Consider the following 17,822-nt stretch of genomic DNA (forward strand, 5'->3'; position numbering starts at 1 on the left):
GGGACTCCGGTCTTGATCCCACGCCTCAAATTGGAACCCCAAAGGGATCCTCCACCGGGACTACGGTCTTACCTAGTCCCGGTGGAAGTAGAAATCTTGAAACAATAAATAGTTAAGAGAAAATACATTTAAGGTTTTTATATTATGTCCCAAAATCGTTTGATGATAGAAAATTGCTTCCATCTTGATAAAAAGCTTCATTTAGAGAATTTTTTTTTAATTCAGTCGATCGGTTAAAATTGTAAAAATCTGGAAAAGTACTGAATGACTATCCCTGATATAAAAATTATAACAATTAGCCTAAAAGTATCTTTTTTAGAGGTGTGAAATAAATTTTAAGAAACATTTTTCTAAAAATATTCGTCTATAGATTAATCTTAATAAATTTGCATAATTAAACTTTTTTCTAAATTTAGCACCCCCTTAAATAAAGGATAGGAAAAATAAAATTTTCAAAGAAACCTCTCTGTATTTTTAGTCGCTTGTAATCTCGTTGTTGTCATTTAGCAGTTAGTGGACGCTTGAAGGCGTTAGTAGTCATCCGTCTCTAATAGTAAACTTTAATGGAAAGAATATGCTAAACGCAATATTCCCTTGAATTTGCTAGTAATATATTGTAGTCGTGTTATCGCTTGTAAACGCTAGTATTCTCTATTAATCCATAGTAGTCGCCTAGTCTTTATTAGACATTTGTACTCGCTTGTAGCAGCTTATAGTATTTTGTGTAAGTTTCTAGTATAGCGTATAAACTCTTATCAATTTCTGGTATTCTTTAGTCACTAGAACTCGTTTGTAATCCTTTAGTGGCCCAACCAATCTCTTTCATTCGATACTACTTGTTAGTAATCGCTAGAATTAGCGCAGTCAATGTGGTTACAAATAGACATTTTTTATTTCTATTTGTTGCTTGTAGTCGCTAGTTGTCACCAGTAGAAGACTGTAGTCGCTTGTTATCACTTGTGGTCAATAGTAGATTCTAATAGTCCCTGTTATTCTCAAGTAGTTATTTAGTTGTCTTTAGTAGTTAATTCTAGTCGATATTCGGTAGGAGTTGGTAGTATTATTTTTATTCTCAATTATCTTGTAGTGTTCGGTTAAAGCCGTTAGAGCCACGAGTAATTTCCCGTAATCGCTAGTATTCGCCTAGACACAATTAGTCGCTTGAATTCGCTAGTAATATATTGTGGACGAGTAAGCGCTGTTATTCACGATTAATCACTAGTAGCCGCCTAGTCGTTACTAGCAATTTGACAACCGCTTTACCAGCTAACTGTCCCTAGTATAAGTTTCTAGTAAAGCATTTTATTGCATTATTCTTTAATAGTTTCTAGTCAATTATATTCGTTTATAATTGTTACTAGTCATAGTAAAATATATATTCATAGAAAGTGATTTATTTCTAAGTATTCCAAATAATTTTATTAAATTTATTTAAGTCCGGGTATATAATTTATTCTTCTAAAGACAAATATTGAAAAAATGGTTTTACAAAAACAAAAACCGGTATTCTTAGTTTCACTGGTTTTTTTAATTGAAGAAAATTTGTAGGTAACAAATTTGCTTTAATCAAGTTTTTTTCTAAAACGGCTTTGAAAAAAAATTCAAATTGATTTTTTTGCGATATCCCACCCATTAAAGAATTTTGAAAAATAAATGCTATCAATACTCCATATTTAGAAATATTTGAACCAAATTTTAAGAAAATCGTTTCGGCCAGTCCTTAGATATAAAGTCAAAAGCAGTGCGACATATAAATAAATCCCGTTAACCGTTTATGAGGTATACTCGTATAATAAACAAAAGATGCCAACACACACGTATGATATTTTCGTTTAAAACCCAGTTAAAATCTGCAGTTAAATTATATTTTGTTATAATAAATATCAAAATTTTTACATTTGTATTTAGTTTTTGTGTCTTTATTCAGAATCAAATTCTCTACAAGTTTTGATTAAAACATTTACGTGTTTATTACACATTTGACAAAGTTATTTAACGTTAAATATAAACTAGTGTGTTTTTCGACCCCTATCTTATGTCTTTATCCAATCTTTTGAAAATGGGTAATAGAATTTTTTTTCATTTCTTCAGGTCAGATTTCATATAAAACCACTAGATTTATCCCTCCATTTGGATCCTAAGAATTACTTACCTGGCTTAATTTTACCAAAGATGCAGAATTCAGGACAAAATCTTTCGGTAGCCGATACTCGCTAAACAAAGCGTTTCCGAATCTATGTTTATATGAACCATTTTTCTTCATTTTCACTAGAATTATATCTCCTGAAAGTTTGTTGCGTTGTTATATGTGGACTTTTGTATATTTTTACTCAGCAGACAATAAAGTCGAAAAAATTCTAAAATCTGTGGCTGTTACCGATGGGTTTATTTGTCTTATAGAATAAATTTAATATTAATTAGCGAGAAAGTAAAAATCACTGTAAATTTAAGCGACACTATACATATATGTGTATATAGTGTTATTTTTTAAACTTCTTATAACCAGTGTGATAATCAGTTAATCCAAATTTGTTTCATTTAATAGTTTGTAGTTTCGATTTGAAATAATTTTAATTTTCAACATGGTGAAAGAAAAATTTTATTTTTATTATTATAATGTAATCTATATGTTTTAACCTAAATTTACATTTATTTCTAATAATACTTTTATATAATTATGTGTTGACGTATTTTATTTAGATGTAATTTTTCTGTCATCAGCATTTTTTATTTTTAAACGTTTCATTTATTACAATTTTTCGACGTAGTTATTTCAATAAATATTTTTCTTTCTTTACCTTTTACTTTTTTTTAAAATAAAAAATAATAAAAGGCTGCACAATATAGCAATGTATTCTAAAAGGTTGAATAGTATAAGCTAGTTAGTGGTACGTAAGGGTTAATTCATATAATACTTATGAAACTGTAATATTAACTAATATCAAACAGTTTACGTGTTTAAAAGAAAAAAAATAATAATATTATGATTAAATAATTCCTTATTTTAAGTTTCAGATTTTATATTTTTAAGCAAAAATATACCATAGTACTTGATCTCAATATAAATAAAATTAAAACAAATGGATAAACGATAAGGTAACAAAAAAAACTGTAAAAAAATTAAAATATAAAAAATTTATTATTTCCATGTTTATAATTTAATTAAAAATATAAATTTATATTGACACAATCATTTGTATATATATTAGTATTTATCTCTAAATAAACATGTTTTATTTTTTAAACTTATTTTACATTCATTAGATTTGATTATCGGAAAATCAAACAAATCTTACGTTTAGATAAAAAGATTGCTTACGATTTATTCATAATAAAAAAAGAATTTGTTTTATCATACGATTTTATAAATTAAGTACTGTCTGATTAAATAAAATATGAAGGTTAGGCTACTATATATATATATATATATATATATATATATATATATATATATATATATATGTTATATTACATTCTCATATAAATAAAAAATAATTATTAAAATAAAGATTATTTTTTTTACATCATAAGGAAATTAATTTGAATTTGTTTATCAGATAAACTACGTTAATTAGATTTAAAAGAAGTTGCAGTCCAATTAAAAAATAATAATAAAAATAAATATTAAAATTATTTATTCAAGGTATCCTGCCTTAATCTGTTTTATACATTTTGTGTGTTTTGATAGATATAATGTGTAAATTGTAATCCAATTACGAGAAATCCGTTTATTTTTACGGTTAATAGAGGTTTTATTAATGAAGTGTATTCGGTTATAAAAATAGTATAAGTAACAATTAAAAAAAAATCATTGCTTACCAAGCCTATCATTGCGATCACCCTGGCAGCTAGTGACAGTTTTACACAGCAGATCTTCATGTTATCCATTGTATTATAATACCGATCACAATTTTAAAAGAATCACAGCACTTTTAAATATAATAAAATTATAATTGTAATAATAATTTAAGTAACAAAGCAACATATTATTTTAAAAGAAAATAATTGTCTAATATAACCTATACCGTAATAAACGCACACACTTTTGACAGATAGGTCAGTAGTAAATATCTACTACAAACATTATTCCCGGTATTTTAGAATAACATTTAATCGAATAAAACACAACACAATAACACTAACACAACATAATCAATTTATTAAATATATGTAATATATTACGGTAATAAATATTTCTTAAGCGTATTAATATAAATAAATGATTGTGTTGTAACGAATAAAAACTGTCGATGTTTCGTTTTACTGTAGTGCCTTTCATACACACATGCACACACAATACAAGCAACAGACAATACACACAGTTCTCAGTAACCTAACGTTATGTTCGACCAGCGAGCGATTCAATCCCTTCTCAGTCAGGCGAAAATGGTGTGGGCCAGGACGCCCAGGGTACTCGATGCAAAATTCCCTTTACTATAATATAAAATTTCCCTCCGTTCAATGAAATATATCGTATTTCCTTCATATGTATTCATTTATATTGGATAATAATTAATTTAAAATTCCCTTTACTTTTTAATTGTTAATATTATTATTAATTATATCATTTATTTACGTTATATTATTCATAAATCGACTTAATTAATATAAATAAATATTTACACTATATTACATTTTCTGCGCGGGATATGTTTGAATCTTATTTTTGAAATTCCTTTACAAAAATTCGTTATGATAAATCTTTTTTCCATATATATATATATTTTTTTTTTTAACTTTTAAAAGATTTTTCTGTTGAAAAACTGACACGAAATATTAATTAATTAATTATTAAATAATACTTTATTAAATAAAATAAAAGCATAAATGTACTAAATAGGGTATATAAAAATATAACATATTATATAAGATCGTGGTTAAATTTTAAAAAAAGAAATAAATTAAAAATACTACAATTTTTTGCGACAGAAAAATAAAAGTATAAAAAATTATTTTTCTACATTTATTAATTAAATAATAACCCAATTGGAGAATGGTATCAATATCATTAGGACTTAAAATTTTGTAGGTTATCATTTGTATAATTGTATTATTATTATTTTTTTTATTTAAAAAAATTACCTTATAAAATAGTTTTAGATAAAATTAAATAATACGAATTTTTCTTCGTGTAAAGAAAAATTAACTACATGAAAATTATTTAATTCATGCGAATACAAAGTTATTACAACGGTAATTGAGATAAATTTGAAAATAAGATTAAGTTTTAAAAATTGCCAACAAAAAGTTTACTTAAAATCTTAATGATCCTTACGAAACTGAATATATCCTAACACCCTACGCTCAAATAAAGTAAAAAAAGCAACAAAAAGACAGCCATTTCAATTATTAAATAATATTATCAGTAAAACATTACGAAAAAGTGCATATAATACATATTCACACAAATAACAAAAAAAGTTGACAACACAGTTGTAAAACTTTCCTGTCACGGGGCTTTTTTTCTGATAAATACGACTACAGCAGCTGTACGTCAATGCTACACTAGCGTTACTTTGATGAGAAGGGGTACTAAATGACGCAGTGTACCCACTTAGCCACTAGTTTATTTAAAGCATTTTTTGTGGTGGGGGGTGCGAGATTTGCAAAAGCTTTTTTATGGAAATATTGTTATTTTTTAATTGTTAACAAATGTTCCTAAGAAAAATAAGATCTTAAGCAGGCGAAATCTCGAGATACTGAGGGTGACGTTGCTCTACAGCCTCAGCCCTTTTAAGTTGAGCTACAACCTTTTAAGTTGAAATTTAATGGCATCAGTGCCCCATATATAGAACTAATCTGACCTAATTTGTTCAAAATCGGTCGAGTAGTTCTGAAGATAAAAGGTGATTTAGACGACGATACCGAACATGCTGGTATGCATGTACATACCAACATCCGGTTTTTGGGTTCCTTAGGTGTCAAGACGTAAAGATCCGATGAAAATCGAAAAATTCCCAGTTTGGACCGATTTCCATACTTTCCCTTCTAAAGCTATAGTTCTGCTATAGCGCTAGTCGGAAAGTAAAGATAAACAAAAGAAATCCACCACTCCGCCGATATCCGTGATTGGGTGGTAGCGTTTTGGCCTTTCATCTGGAGGTCTTGGGTTCGAATCCCGGTCAGTGGCATTTTTCATAAGATCCAAATTTCCATCTTCACATTACCACATAATATAAGCTTCTTTGTAAAATTCTGTGGATTCTTCAGTAAATAAATAATAAAAAATATTAATTTATAAATAAAATATACTTACGAAACACTAATACAAGTACTTTTAATTAGGATTTTAAAAAGTAATACAAAAAAAATAATTATAATTAACTGTTACTGTTCTACAGTAGGTAGTCGTCGAATTAATAGAAATATCGACTGATAGATCTTTTAACTTTTTATTGAAAGGTTGAATACGAAGTGTTATGGAGACGGTTTGGCAGAATCATAAGTCTGCCTACAATGTAACCAGTTAAAGCGGAGCGCCATTTTGTTGATTTGATTTGTAATATTTTGAATGTATTATTAACTATGATCGTCTTGAAAGAAATTCGAGGAGCGGCTGAAATTTAATGCACACAACTTTTTATTGAAAGGTTGAATACGAAGTGTTATGGAGACGGTTTGGCAGAATCATAAGTCTGCCTACAATGTAACCAGTTAAAGCGGAGCGCCATTTTGTTGATTTGATTTGTAATATTTTGAATGTATTATTAACTATGATCGTCTTGAAAGAAATTCGAGGAGCGGCTGAAATTTAATGCACACTGGAAAGTAACGGGAATACGAATTGCCGAACAAAGCGACAGGTGCTGCTACCTTGTTGTTTGATTCGCATATTACTAACATTCTGAAATTCGTTGACCTACCCCTCTCGGTTGTTGTCAGTCGCCTCAACACATTCGGCTAAAACAACGTGCTTTGAATGAATTTTTAACAGCTGAAAAAAATGTACGCTAGTGACATTCATTGTCGAATGAGTAGCTGTTTTTCGATCGTGTAATCTATTTCATTCTGTGTCCCCTTATATTTCTGTTCCAGTAAACAGAATTGTACTTCTTTAGTTTGAAGTACTTACTTTCAAAATAAATATTTACGAAATGAATATGGACAGGTTCGCCTTATTAATAGACATTATAGCTAAGACATTGACTGAGATATAATTTTTTTTTTTTCTATACTAAGATATTAATTTCCATAAAATTAAAAAAATAGACCTTTTTAAAAAAGATGTTATTTTGGTATACATTATAAGATACATGCTGAAAATTGTGAGAGGATAAAAATAAATATACTGTAGGTAAAAGAAGCAATAACTAACGACCAGGAATTTTATTTAGATATCTAATTTATAAATGGTGTACAAATAATTAATGGGACAGAAACTTGCGTAACATCGGCCTACATAGGAAAAAAATTAAATTATGAACAAATTTGGTAAACTCAAAAATTGCGATTGGGCAAGATTGATGGAGAACATCGTAGTACATGGATGAAAAAATCTGAATTTTGAATACAATCAAATTCGTATGTATGTACCTACAAAAGATATATTGTAGATTAATTACGTATATACTTTCTAAATCTTCTAAAATATCAAACTATTTCGAATACATGGCTTACATCAGATATCAGATTACCAGCATATTCTTTATCTCCAAGACTCTGGCAAAAAATAAACAGTCAAGTTGGATTATTGTAGCTGATGTGATTTATAACCCAAATCTGCCAATTTCGAAGTAGAGAGTTCTAAGATTCAAATCTTAGTAAAGGCAGTTACTTTTATACGTATTTTAATACTAGATCGTGGATACCGGTGTTCTTTGGTGGTTGGGTTTCAATTAACCACACATCTCAAGAATGGTCGACCTGAGAAGACACTTCATTTACATTCATACATATCCTCATTCATCCTTTGAAGTAATACCTTACAGTGGTTCCGAAGACTAAACAAAAGAGAGGTATGTGCCAAATTGGTCTGCGCACACCTACAGAAGCTATAACAGTCATCATTCTAGTTGGCATGCTATCTTTCAGTATTCTGTCTGAGAAATGGAGGGGTATGAGAGAATTTGAAATATTATTTAAATGCGGTATTTTCACTACAAAGTCCATGATTCAGATAATTTTGTTCATCCTATTAGGAGTGCGAAACTTAAAGAACTTATTTTTTGAGGCTGCTGCAAAACTTAGGAACAAAAAACAGGGCAATGATAGATTCCTATTTATCAAAATTTACAAGGAGAACTCTTGGTAAAAGCTATCCGACTGTATGAGCAAATTCTACAAGATATAGTGGCGTACATGAGTGGTACGTTAAATTCGACATTAGTAATAGTTCTAACATTTTTGGAGACATTCCAAAAAAGATCCTTAATTTTTTTCTAAATTGATTGTTTCAACTTATTTTCTTTAACGCTGAATAATTTTAAACTTTATTACCTTATTAACCCTTGATATTAAAAATTAATTTTGTAAAATGATCTAAAAAATTACTAGCATTTTGGTGTTTTTTTTTAATATATTATGACAAAAATATCTTAACGCATAACTGATTTTTATGTTGATCTTTTATCGACCGGAATGAAATTCTGTTTTAACTAGTATTTTGGCATTTCTTTTATATAGCAGTTATGGCCCGACGTGTTTTCCTTATTGTAATGAAGTTTATCAATAAAGTTCCTTGCTATTAGATGGAATGACGTATATGTATTGATATTTCATAAAATATAAAATATTCCGTTTCAGAAGAGCAACCAACTTTTGGAAAGAATGTCACCTGTGGTTAAATCACCATCCAGAGGATTATTTTTTACATACTGTTTGTAAATATCGAAAAAATTTTCTACTTTATTAGATTGTTGCGTGTTCGCGGCTCGAACAGCTTATTAAGAGACTAACAACTAAGAATGTTTATATAGATAAATTTATTAGTCAAAGAATAAATAAAATAAAATAAATAATTGACAATAATAATTGTAATAAACAACAACAATAATTATAATAATAATACCAACAGGAGTAACAATAATTTGTTATTTGTTTATATGCTTTGTTTGTGCAACAGAAGAGTTACACAAAACCTTTGTATGTTGCACAATATCACATAAAATCACAAAAGAACAGCTACAAGTCAACAACCCACATATAAATTAAAAATATAATATTCAAAACAATAATAATAATAATAGTAACAATTATACAGTCAAATACAAAAAAATAATAATTAGAACTTTAAAAACGGTAGCTATGGAGTGATAATTAAAGCACATAGATGAAAACATAAAAAACACAACATTACTAATACATTCCAAATAAAACAAGTTATAAGCAATAATCCTTAAAAAAAAACCAATAATTTTAAAATCATGAAAGTGAGCATTACACCAAGGACAATAATCCATCGCAACGTAATCCTCTCAAATTTTTAATGAAGATTGTCTCATCTTCCCAAAAGCTTACCTTGTCCTGGAACTCTACTGCAACACTGGTACACCGCTCAATCGGAGACACGGTGGAACCAACCGGCGTCACAAATTGCCTAAAAGACCTCACTGACCTGGCCTGGTTCCGCAAGACAACATGGTTACGCGTCGGAAGTTTATTGTGCAGAGCTTTATAAAAGAAAACCAAGTCAAAGTACTTTCTTCTATCAGATAACCTGGAAAGGTCTAATCGCCTCAGCCTCAACATATCCTCTCTACTAGCGCCAACAAAACAATCTCCAAACTTAAAACGCATCCAGTTCAAGAACCTATTCTGAACACCCTCAACCAGATCAGAGTCAAAAACTCGTGTACTATTCCACACCACGGTCGAGTACTCCAAGCGACTCCTCACCAAAGATTTGTACAGCAGGTTACAAGTGGAAATATTGTTAAACCGTCCACAAATCCAAAGGACAAGACCAAGGTCCCGGCGTGCTTTATTGACAATCCGAGCAACATATTCGTGAAAATACAACTTCGTGTCAAATAAAATCCCGAGGTCCTCAACCAATGTCTCAGCGACAATAGCGTGCGTACCAATCCAATAGCTGAAAACAGAGCTCGACGACTTACGAGACAAAGTCAAATGTTTGGTCTTACGAAAATTCAAGGGCATACAATTGCGGTCAGCCCACTCAACAACCTTGTTAATATTCAATTGTAGCAACAGGTTATCCATACTATTCCTGATCGGACAATATATTTTGACGTCATCCGCAAACATCTGAAAATTGCACGTCAAAAGATCCCCGATATCATTTATAAAAATAGTAAAAAGAAGGGGACCCAAAACAGAGCCTTGGGGCACTCCAGACTTAGCCAAGAAGGATTCCTCAGATATCTGTCCACCAAAACGCACCGAAAAACGCCTGTCACGTTTATTATTATTATTATTATTATTATTATTATTTATAATAATTATTTATATTATTATTATTTATAATAATAATAGTGAATAAATTACATCCATAATAGTATCTCAAATAAGGTACAATTATTTTTTCAGATTGTTAAATCATAAAAATTAAAACACAGTCCTATTGACTAAAAACATAATGACAGCTAACTAATATTAACACCTAATATTTCATTAACAAGATAAGATTAGATAAGTCTAAAGTTCATACAATAAAACTATCCTACACTTTATGAATGAATTTAATACTGTCATTATCACTACTGTCTACCAAAAACTCACCGAACAACTTCCTGCGTTCCCCACTGTCCACACTGGAATGCTTGCGACATACTCTTCATTCGTTACTACTTGCTTACTGATAACGTCATCACACAATCGCCTCGAACAGGCCTCGCAGCACCCGCTTAACAACTACTCACTGTCCCACTGGTCCCTGTAGTATTTATATCCCCTGGCCTACAGAACCAGCACGCGACTTAACTGTTGAAGCGTGATTATCTCATCGTCCGCGCCCTTATGTTTTCCCATAAATTCCTATTCCGGCCCGGTTACCCTTCTCGTTGAGCAACAGCTGTTGGTGTGCCATTGTCAGTACTTCAAAGAACAGACCGTTAAACGGAACTGTTATTTTGAGAAAATGATCCCTTTTATTTCCTTTCTGGATGATAGTCCCTTTCATTATTATTTTCTCTTACTTTCTTCTTAATTGAAAGGAATCCGTTACCCAGGTTCGTTATACTGGTCCTGTTGCAGTAGTTATAAAGTTAACAAATTTGAAAAAAACAATTTAAATGGGGTATAATTAAAGCACTGTATCTCCTCACAAATATTAGTCAATGATGTCTGGTGTCCCTAGAAATAATCCTTATGTTATTGACACCATACAGCAAGATTAATTTTGGCACTGATTAATTAAACTTTTTGCAGTCAATTATGATCTTCAGTCTCGATTTGCACTTTATTTTAATTTTTACTATTAATTTAATCTCTTTATTGAGCTCTTGTAATTTGCTTTTTGTTTAAATTCAGGACAAAATAGGTGATACGTTTTCTTCACAGATCTACTAGCAAAATTAGTGTAAAAAAAATTTGTGTTTTTCAGAATTACTTTTCTTTTGTCAATCAATCAAGTTCTTAAAGGTGTTCCCTTGCTGAAATAGTGATGCCTCTTTCCGTCACTGGAATCTTGTATGGCGGACAGAAACATGAGCTGCCAAAAAGAGCGATGATTAATGTTAGAAATGATGTTTGGTTTGATGACAGACGGATGGAATAGTCAATTTAGTGTTATTTAAGAGAAAACAAATGAGAAATACAAAGAAGTGTGGTTTGAGAGAGTTAGTCGAGCGTAGTATCACGGCATATATCATAAATTAGTTTAAATTTAGATTTGATCATCTAAATATATATGATTTTTAAACATCAGAAATTTTATTAATACTGTGTTCAGAGCATGAGGTAGGCGCTGCTCTTAGTAGGGAGGCCGAAAGACACGTAGGCTTCCTTTGTAACGCTTAAAAGTACATTTTCTAGGTTCATGTTGGGTTCTCCAAATATTAGGATCTTCTGGTTCGAAGTGAATTAGTAGTTAAGGATATAATTTGTGTATTGAATGGAGAAGACCGGACTTAAATCGGTTAATTATGTCCGCGATGCAACAAAATTTGTAGTTTTGTTGTTATTGAAATTAATATGGAATAGATCAAGCATTTTAACTTCACACACACACAATTCGATTTTTAGGTTGTTGTTTTCTAGTACAGTCTCAGCAATATATCTACCTCTCAAGGAATCCTGTAATAAAAACTTACAAGTGTAGCAATCTCTTTTGGGTTACGTAACTTTTATGAATACATTGTATTAATATGAATCGCTCAAGTTAATCAAATAATTTCTTACAGAATAAAGTATATTTTTGTATGTACATTTCTAAGTTATATGAGGAAAAATAATAATGTTATTTCTTTTTTCTCTTTCCATTTACACCTTGTTTCTACCTCTTTTTCTATTATGTAAGTATAAGTATGCATACATGAATAATGTCTGCTGGACAATCCTTATTGCACGCGTACTCTGAGAGGTTGACCTCTGTTATTAAAAAAAAAAAAATAATGTTTATACAAAACCAGAAAAATAGTTACAATTTCTCTTTTGAGAAATTGTAATTATCAAAATTATTCTCTTGAGTTTTAAACAGATTGTTACTAAAAATAAATACAATTTCTTTTTAAAATCATAAATATAATCTTTCCTTTATTTTACTTTTTACACTCCTACCTATTTACTCATATATAAATCAAGGTTCGCGCGCTCACATGCACCATGATATTAAAAGAGAATTATTTTTAGAGGTGATAATATTTATACATCCTCTGATAATATTTGTACCTCTGTGCATATTAATCGGAATACGTTAAAATTTTAACTTTATAAAATTGCATATTAGTTTTTCGTGTATGCAGTAATTTTAAATTGTAATAACTTTCTACCGAATCTCAATACGGTTATTAAATTTAACCTATACCGACTAGTAAACTTGATATACTCCGAAAGTATTAATGTCGATTATGACATTACATAAACTAAACCAAAACCATTATAATATCCATCTTCCACATTTTATCTTGTTGCACCACATTTTAACGCAGTTCCGCCACTCACCTGTCGTTACCTCAGCGATACAGTTTTCAAGTAAAGCCTTTACATGCACTTATTTATAAGTTTTTTTATTCCGAGCTACAAATCCTTTTACTTGACTCCACACTAATTTATTGGATTCAGATTGCACTGGTATGGTGAAAGCAGTATTAGTGTATTAACATTTGCTTCAACCGTATTATTGATTACATATTTATTAAAGTTTTGCTATTGTTTTTTTTAAATTCTTCAACATTTTAAAATGTAGAATCGAATGGGATATGTTTTTCCCTCAGCCACGATACTATATCCGTTTTTAGCCGTGCTGTATTGGGAGTTTTACTAATTTTACACTACAGTATGTTGCATTAACCATAACAATAATACAATTCGGTGGAATTAATTTCATAATCGTATTAAACCAGTTTGTTAAAAAATTACCACTCATATCTTTGTGTAATCACCCTTTTTATTGGATCCGAAATCTAATATTACACTGCTAACAAATCCATCTGCATTCCCTACCTGACCTACAATCACCCGTTTTCTTTTGTTACTGAAAATTTTATACAGGTACTTAAACTAAACAAGAAAACCTATTTAGGTATCTTAATGAAAGTGTCACAGCAAACTTTATCGACTGAATGACCTTCGTTCAGCCAAGTTTTATACTGATAAAAAATATTGCTTCCCATTTTTCTCAATCCTTTAATTTGTTTCAAATATTTCCTTCGCCAAATTTTACGTCATCTTTATCAATTATAAAACTATAAAACTATTTCTACGTTTTCCTGCAAGTTTGAAACCCATTGATAAAAGAAGTTTATGTAAACTGCCCCGATAAATTTTCGGTAAAACCGGATCACTTTTAACAGCTAAAAGTACTTTATCGAGTGTGGGCGATTCACTTTAAAAAAAGGAACCCGTGGTCTTTGGATCTGACAGCATTTTTATTGAAATCATCAAATTGGCTTACTTTGGATTTTGGACGTTTTATTTTCTTTTTTGGCGTGTTTACTACCCCAGTTCGCGATCTCTCAATACTTGAAATGGATGCACCCGTGAATTCAGATGTAAGCGCTTCTGTACTTTAATTTCTAAATTAGGACATTTTCACGAAATTTATTGATAACATTAAGAATTATCGTCTTTTCCCCTACTTTCCTAATATTTTACCTTTTCTGTGTTTAACTATAAATCTAACCCCGAAGAGGAAGAACCCTTCCTGACAGTTGTGGTTGCCACTCCACCCCCTCCATACCTAGCCAATAGGGGCTTTATCGGGGGTCCTCTTCAAACACTTCAGCAACATCTTCCAGTCTCAATCGCCTCAGTCAGGATGCCAACGATGCGAATGCCACAAATAACATTCCCATCATTGTACTACACTAACGTAATTAAACCTAGCCGATAGTCTTAAGGAAGACCATACCGATTGAGCTGAATTACCCTACCTACCCGAAAACGGTAAAAAGGGACGAGCCCAACTCGCAACACCGATTGACAATTAACAAAAACGAACCCTAATTAAAAACAAAACAAAACATAAAGAAAATAAAATAAAAACTCTAACACTAGACTCTACAACAGACAAACCAAAACCACAGACCAAAAATAAAAATATACATACACCTAAACATAAACAAAATCTAATACAAAAACAAAAGCCAAATACATAAACAAACTGTGAGAAGAACACTAACCAAAAACTAACACACGAAGGGAAATATAGACACTGATGCACCTTGCGTCTCCCATTGTCTCATCTTACGGTCACGGAGGATTTCGTGTATACTTACACAGATTTAAAAGAAGAGACCTCCCAAATTGTGTGTACTGCGGTCAAGAGGACACTCCCTGCCACATCTTTTTTTAATGTGCACGTTGGAAGGATCTAAAAGCAAGATATAACATACAAGAGATTGCCCCGGAAACTACAACAACAAAGTATACGCTGAGAGGTAAAGAGGAATGGCTGACAATAGAGAGATTCGTAGCTGAGATTATACGAGCAAAGGAAATGGATTCAAGAACTGGGAGACGTTACTTTAAGAAAAAAAAACACATAACGACTGAGACCAGGGCCCGGAAACGGCATAGCTGGGCCCGGTGACCCTGGCCATAGCGGTTAGAGGGTAAGTCAAGATGAATATAAGGAAAAGATCCGGAACCGGTGAACCGATTTGCCATGCTGGACGTACTGCCGGTAGGCGGGGAGGCTCATTATAGTCGGAAAGACACTCTCCTGGGCTGAGTAATACTTGATTGTTGAGTCGTCCAGGGGAACAGGAGAACAAACACAAAAAAAATTATATATAAATTTATAAATATTAAAAAAAGGCTGGCGTGGGCCCGCCGCGAAACTATTACATGGTTTATGTTTCATTATAGGTGATTTTATTAAATGTTTTAGCCAATTGTAACTAAATAAAGTTCTTGAATTTAGCGTACTTACAAAAACAAAAACATTTACAACGAAAAGCTTCAAAATCCTGATCATTTTCAGCTGTTTCTTGAGTTGTGATTTTTTAACACAGCTCTAACTACAATGTTTTCCTTTTTTATCTCCAAAACACAAATATAATTTTAGATAAATCGTTCTTATCAAAAGGTATATATAAATCGTTCGAACGAATGAATCGTTCGAGAAGTATAATTCGTTTGAACGAATGAATCGTTCGTCCGATTCGTGTGCTGCGGTCAGCCGCCCGTTGCACCACTATTGGTCTGCTCTGCGCCAGTAGCAGCTAAAAATAATGAATAAAAATATGAGCACATACAATTAACAAACCAGCGCACCATATTGTTTTATTGGAGAGATTTATTCTTAATTACGCTGATAAAATATTAAGATATTGAACATAAAAATATTTTTCTGGTTTAATTAGAGACTCATGAATAATGTTTTTTTTTCACCAGGAATCTCATCTTTCCTTTACTGTTTTACTACATAATGCTGATTCGTAGCTCAGCTGTTTTATTCTGTATACTCTAACTGCATTCCTAACAAAAGAGGTATTACTTTTAAATCTTTAGACACGTTCCAACTATGATTTTTATAATTTCGTTTTTCAGTTCAGTTTCTAATAACACACATTTCTTTCATATTAATTCCATAAGACTCGTACAGAAGGATCCTTATTACTATTGTGAAGCAGAACTTTTAATCTATATTTGGAGAAATTGATGAAAAAACACCACCCTTCAGGTTCACGAACTTGTCCTAATTGTAATATAAGCTTATCAATAATTGTAAGTATACTAAATAATTTTCTTCATCATAATATTGAATGAAATCTTTCTGTCGCTTCGATAGCCTTTTCTTTTTTAAATAACTCAACCTTGCAATCTTGAGCCTAAAAGTTCACTTGGTTTTTTTTTTTAATAAGTTTAAATCTTTTACCTTAGTTATTTAGCTCACCTTGTGATATAAGATCTGGTTCACTGGATTGTAATTCAAAGTCTAAATCATTTCTTCTTTAATATTCGCTTTTTCATCACTGTTTTCACGAAACAAGTTTTCAAGATCCTCGGAAAGCTGAAATGGATTAACTGTAAGGTATAAGCCTGAGTTCAGCTTGCAATGAAAGATAGATTACAGTGAGTTTAGGGTCTTTAGAAATTCCAGACGCATTAGTTAAATAACAATGACGATCGATTAAGTGATCTTTTAGTTCATATCAAAACATAGACAGACCAAATGGCGAGGCCTTTCGTATGGTTTTTAGCCAACCTCCTAAGTTGACCGCAAAGTAACTATCTATTTATTATATGAGGAGCCAATCTTCTTCTTATTCTGATCACCGAGCTTTTAGTCAAAGATCAGTTTATAAGTTTTTTTAAAATGAAAATTGCAATGTTTTTCTTATATGATTTTATTATAGTGAACTCAACATAAACGTATAAAAAACTGTGCGAATCACTCACTTATGAGTTATGAAACTTCACTGTTCACTCACTTAATATAGTTTTCATATTGACTGAAGAGATTATACTGTTGAAAGCAGTAGGCTATCATCAAAGCCAAAAAGCTTTTTGTTGTTTTCAGTTGTACAGACATGATGAATCTTCTAAATGAACGCTTCAGTAGAAAGATATGTCATGATATGTGATGTTTATGTGTGGTACGACTTAAGTTTTTATTTCACGGTTAATAATTGATAAAACAATTTTCAAAATTTAAATTTTGTAATTTTTAAAAACGTAGGGTGTTCTAAAATTCTGACTTCTTTAAAATTATGAATTAAAAAAAAATTGATTTTATGTATGTCATAAATTGTATTTATTAGGGTCATTCCATAATTGAAAAGAAGTAGGCATGCTCTAGAAGCTACTGAAAAGGCAGAGAAGGTAATACGATACATATTCGGGATTCTGCCAAATTGTAGAGGACCAGGTCAACAACGAAGGAAACTACTGACAGGAGTGGCCACGCTCTTGTATGGTGCTGAAGTCTGGGCAGATGTTGTTGTATACGGACCACTAATTGCTGCCGAAAAGAAACTATCAATTTGGATATTATGAAGCAGTTGATAGGGGTGTGGCAGGAGAGATAGATCCACAGTGCGAAAGGCAGGTGGACATATAGATTAATTGGGAACGTTGGTGGATGGGTCCGGAGAATTCATGGTTCGATAAATTTCAATTTAACCCAGCTTCTGTCGGGCCATGAGGGCTTTAGAGCCTATTTGTTTAGATTTGGACTCGATTATACGGATAGTTGCCCTGTTTGTGGAACTGAAGAGACCTTGTCTTTTTCCGGTGTCGCCGTTTTGAACTAGAGC

General features: G+C 31.2%; 1 protein-coding gene across 1 annotated transcript in view; it reads right to left on the reverse strand.

The window, feature by feature from the left end:
* The window catches only part of LOC142327524 (uncharacterized), a 221,829-nt gene extending 217,466 nt beyond the window's left edge, over positions 1-4,363 (reverse strand). Inside the window, exon 1 of the mRNA XM_075370658.1 lies at positions 3,820-4,363. Within this exon, the coding sequence (XP_075226773.1) occupies positions 3,820-3,888 (69 nt within the window). The 5' untranslated portion in view covers positions 3,889-4,363. The remainder of the gene's footprint in view (positions 1-3,819) is intronic.
* Positions 4,364-17,822: the final 13,459 nt, after the last annotated feature.

Source organism: Lycorma delicatula, chromosome 7 (genome assembly GCF_047948215.1).
Source record: "Lycorma delicatula isolate Av1 chromosome 7, ASM4794821v1, whole genome shotgun sequence".
NCBI classification, from domain to species: Eukaryota; Metazoa; Arthropoda; class Insecta; order Hemiptera; family Fulgoridae; genus Lycorma; species Lycorma delicatula.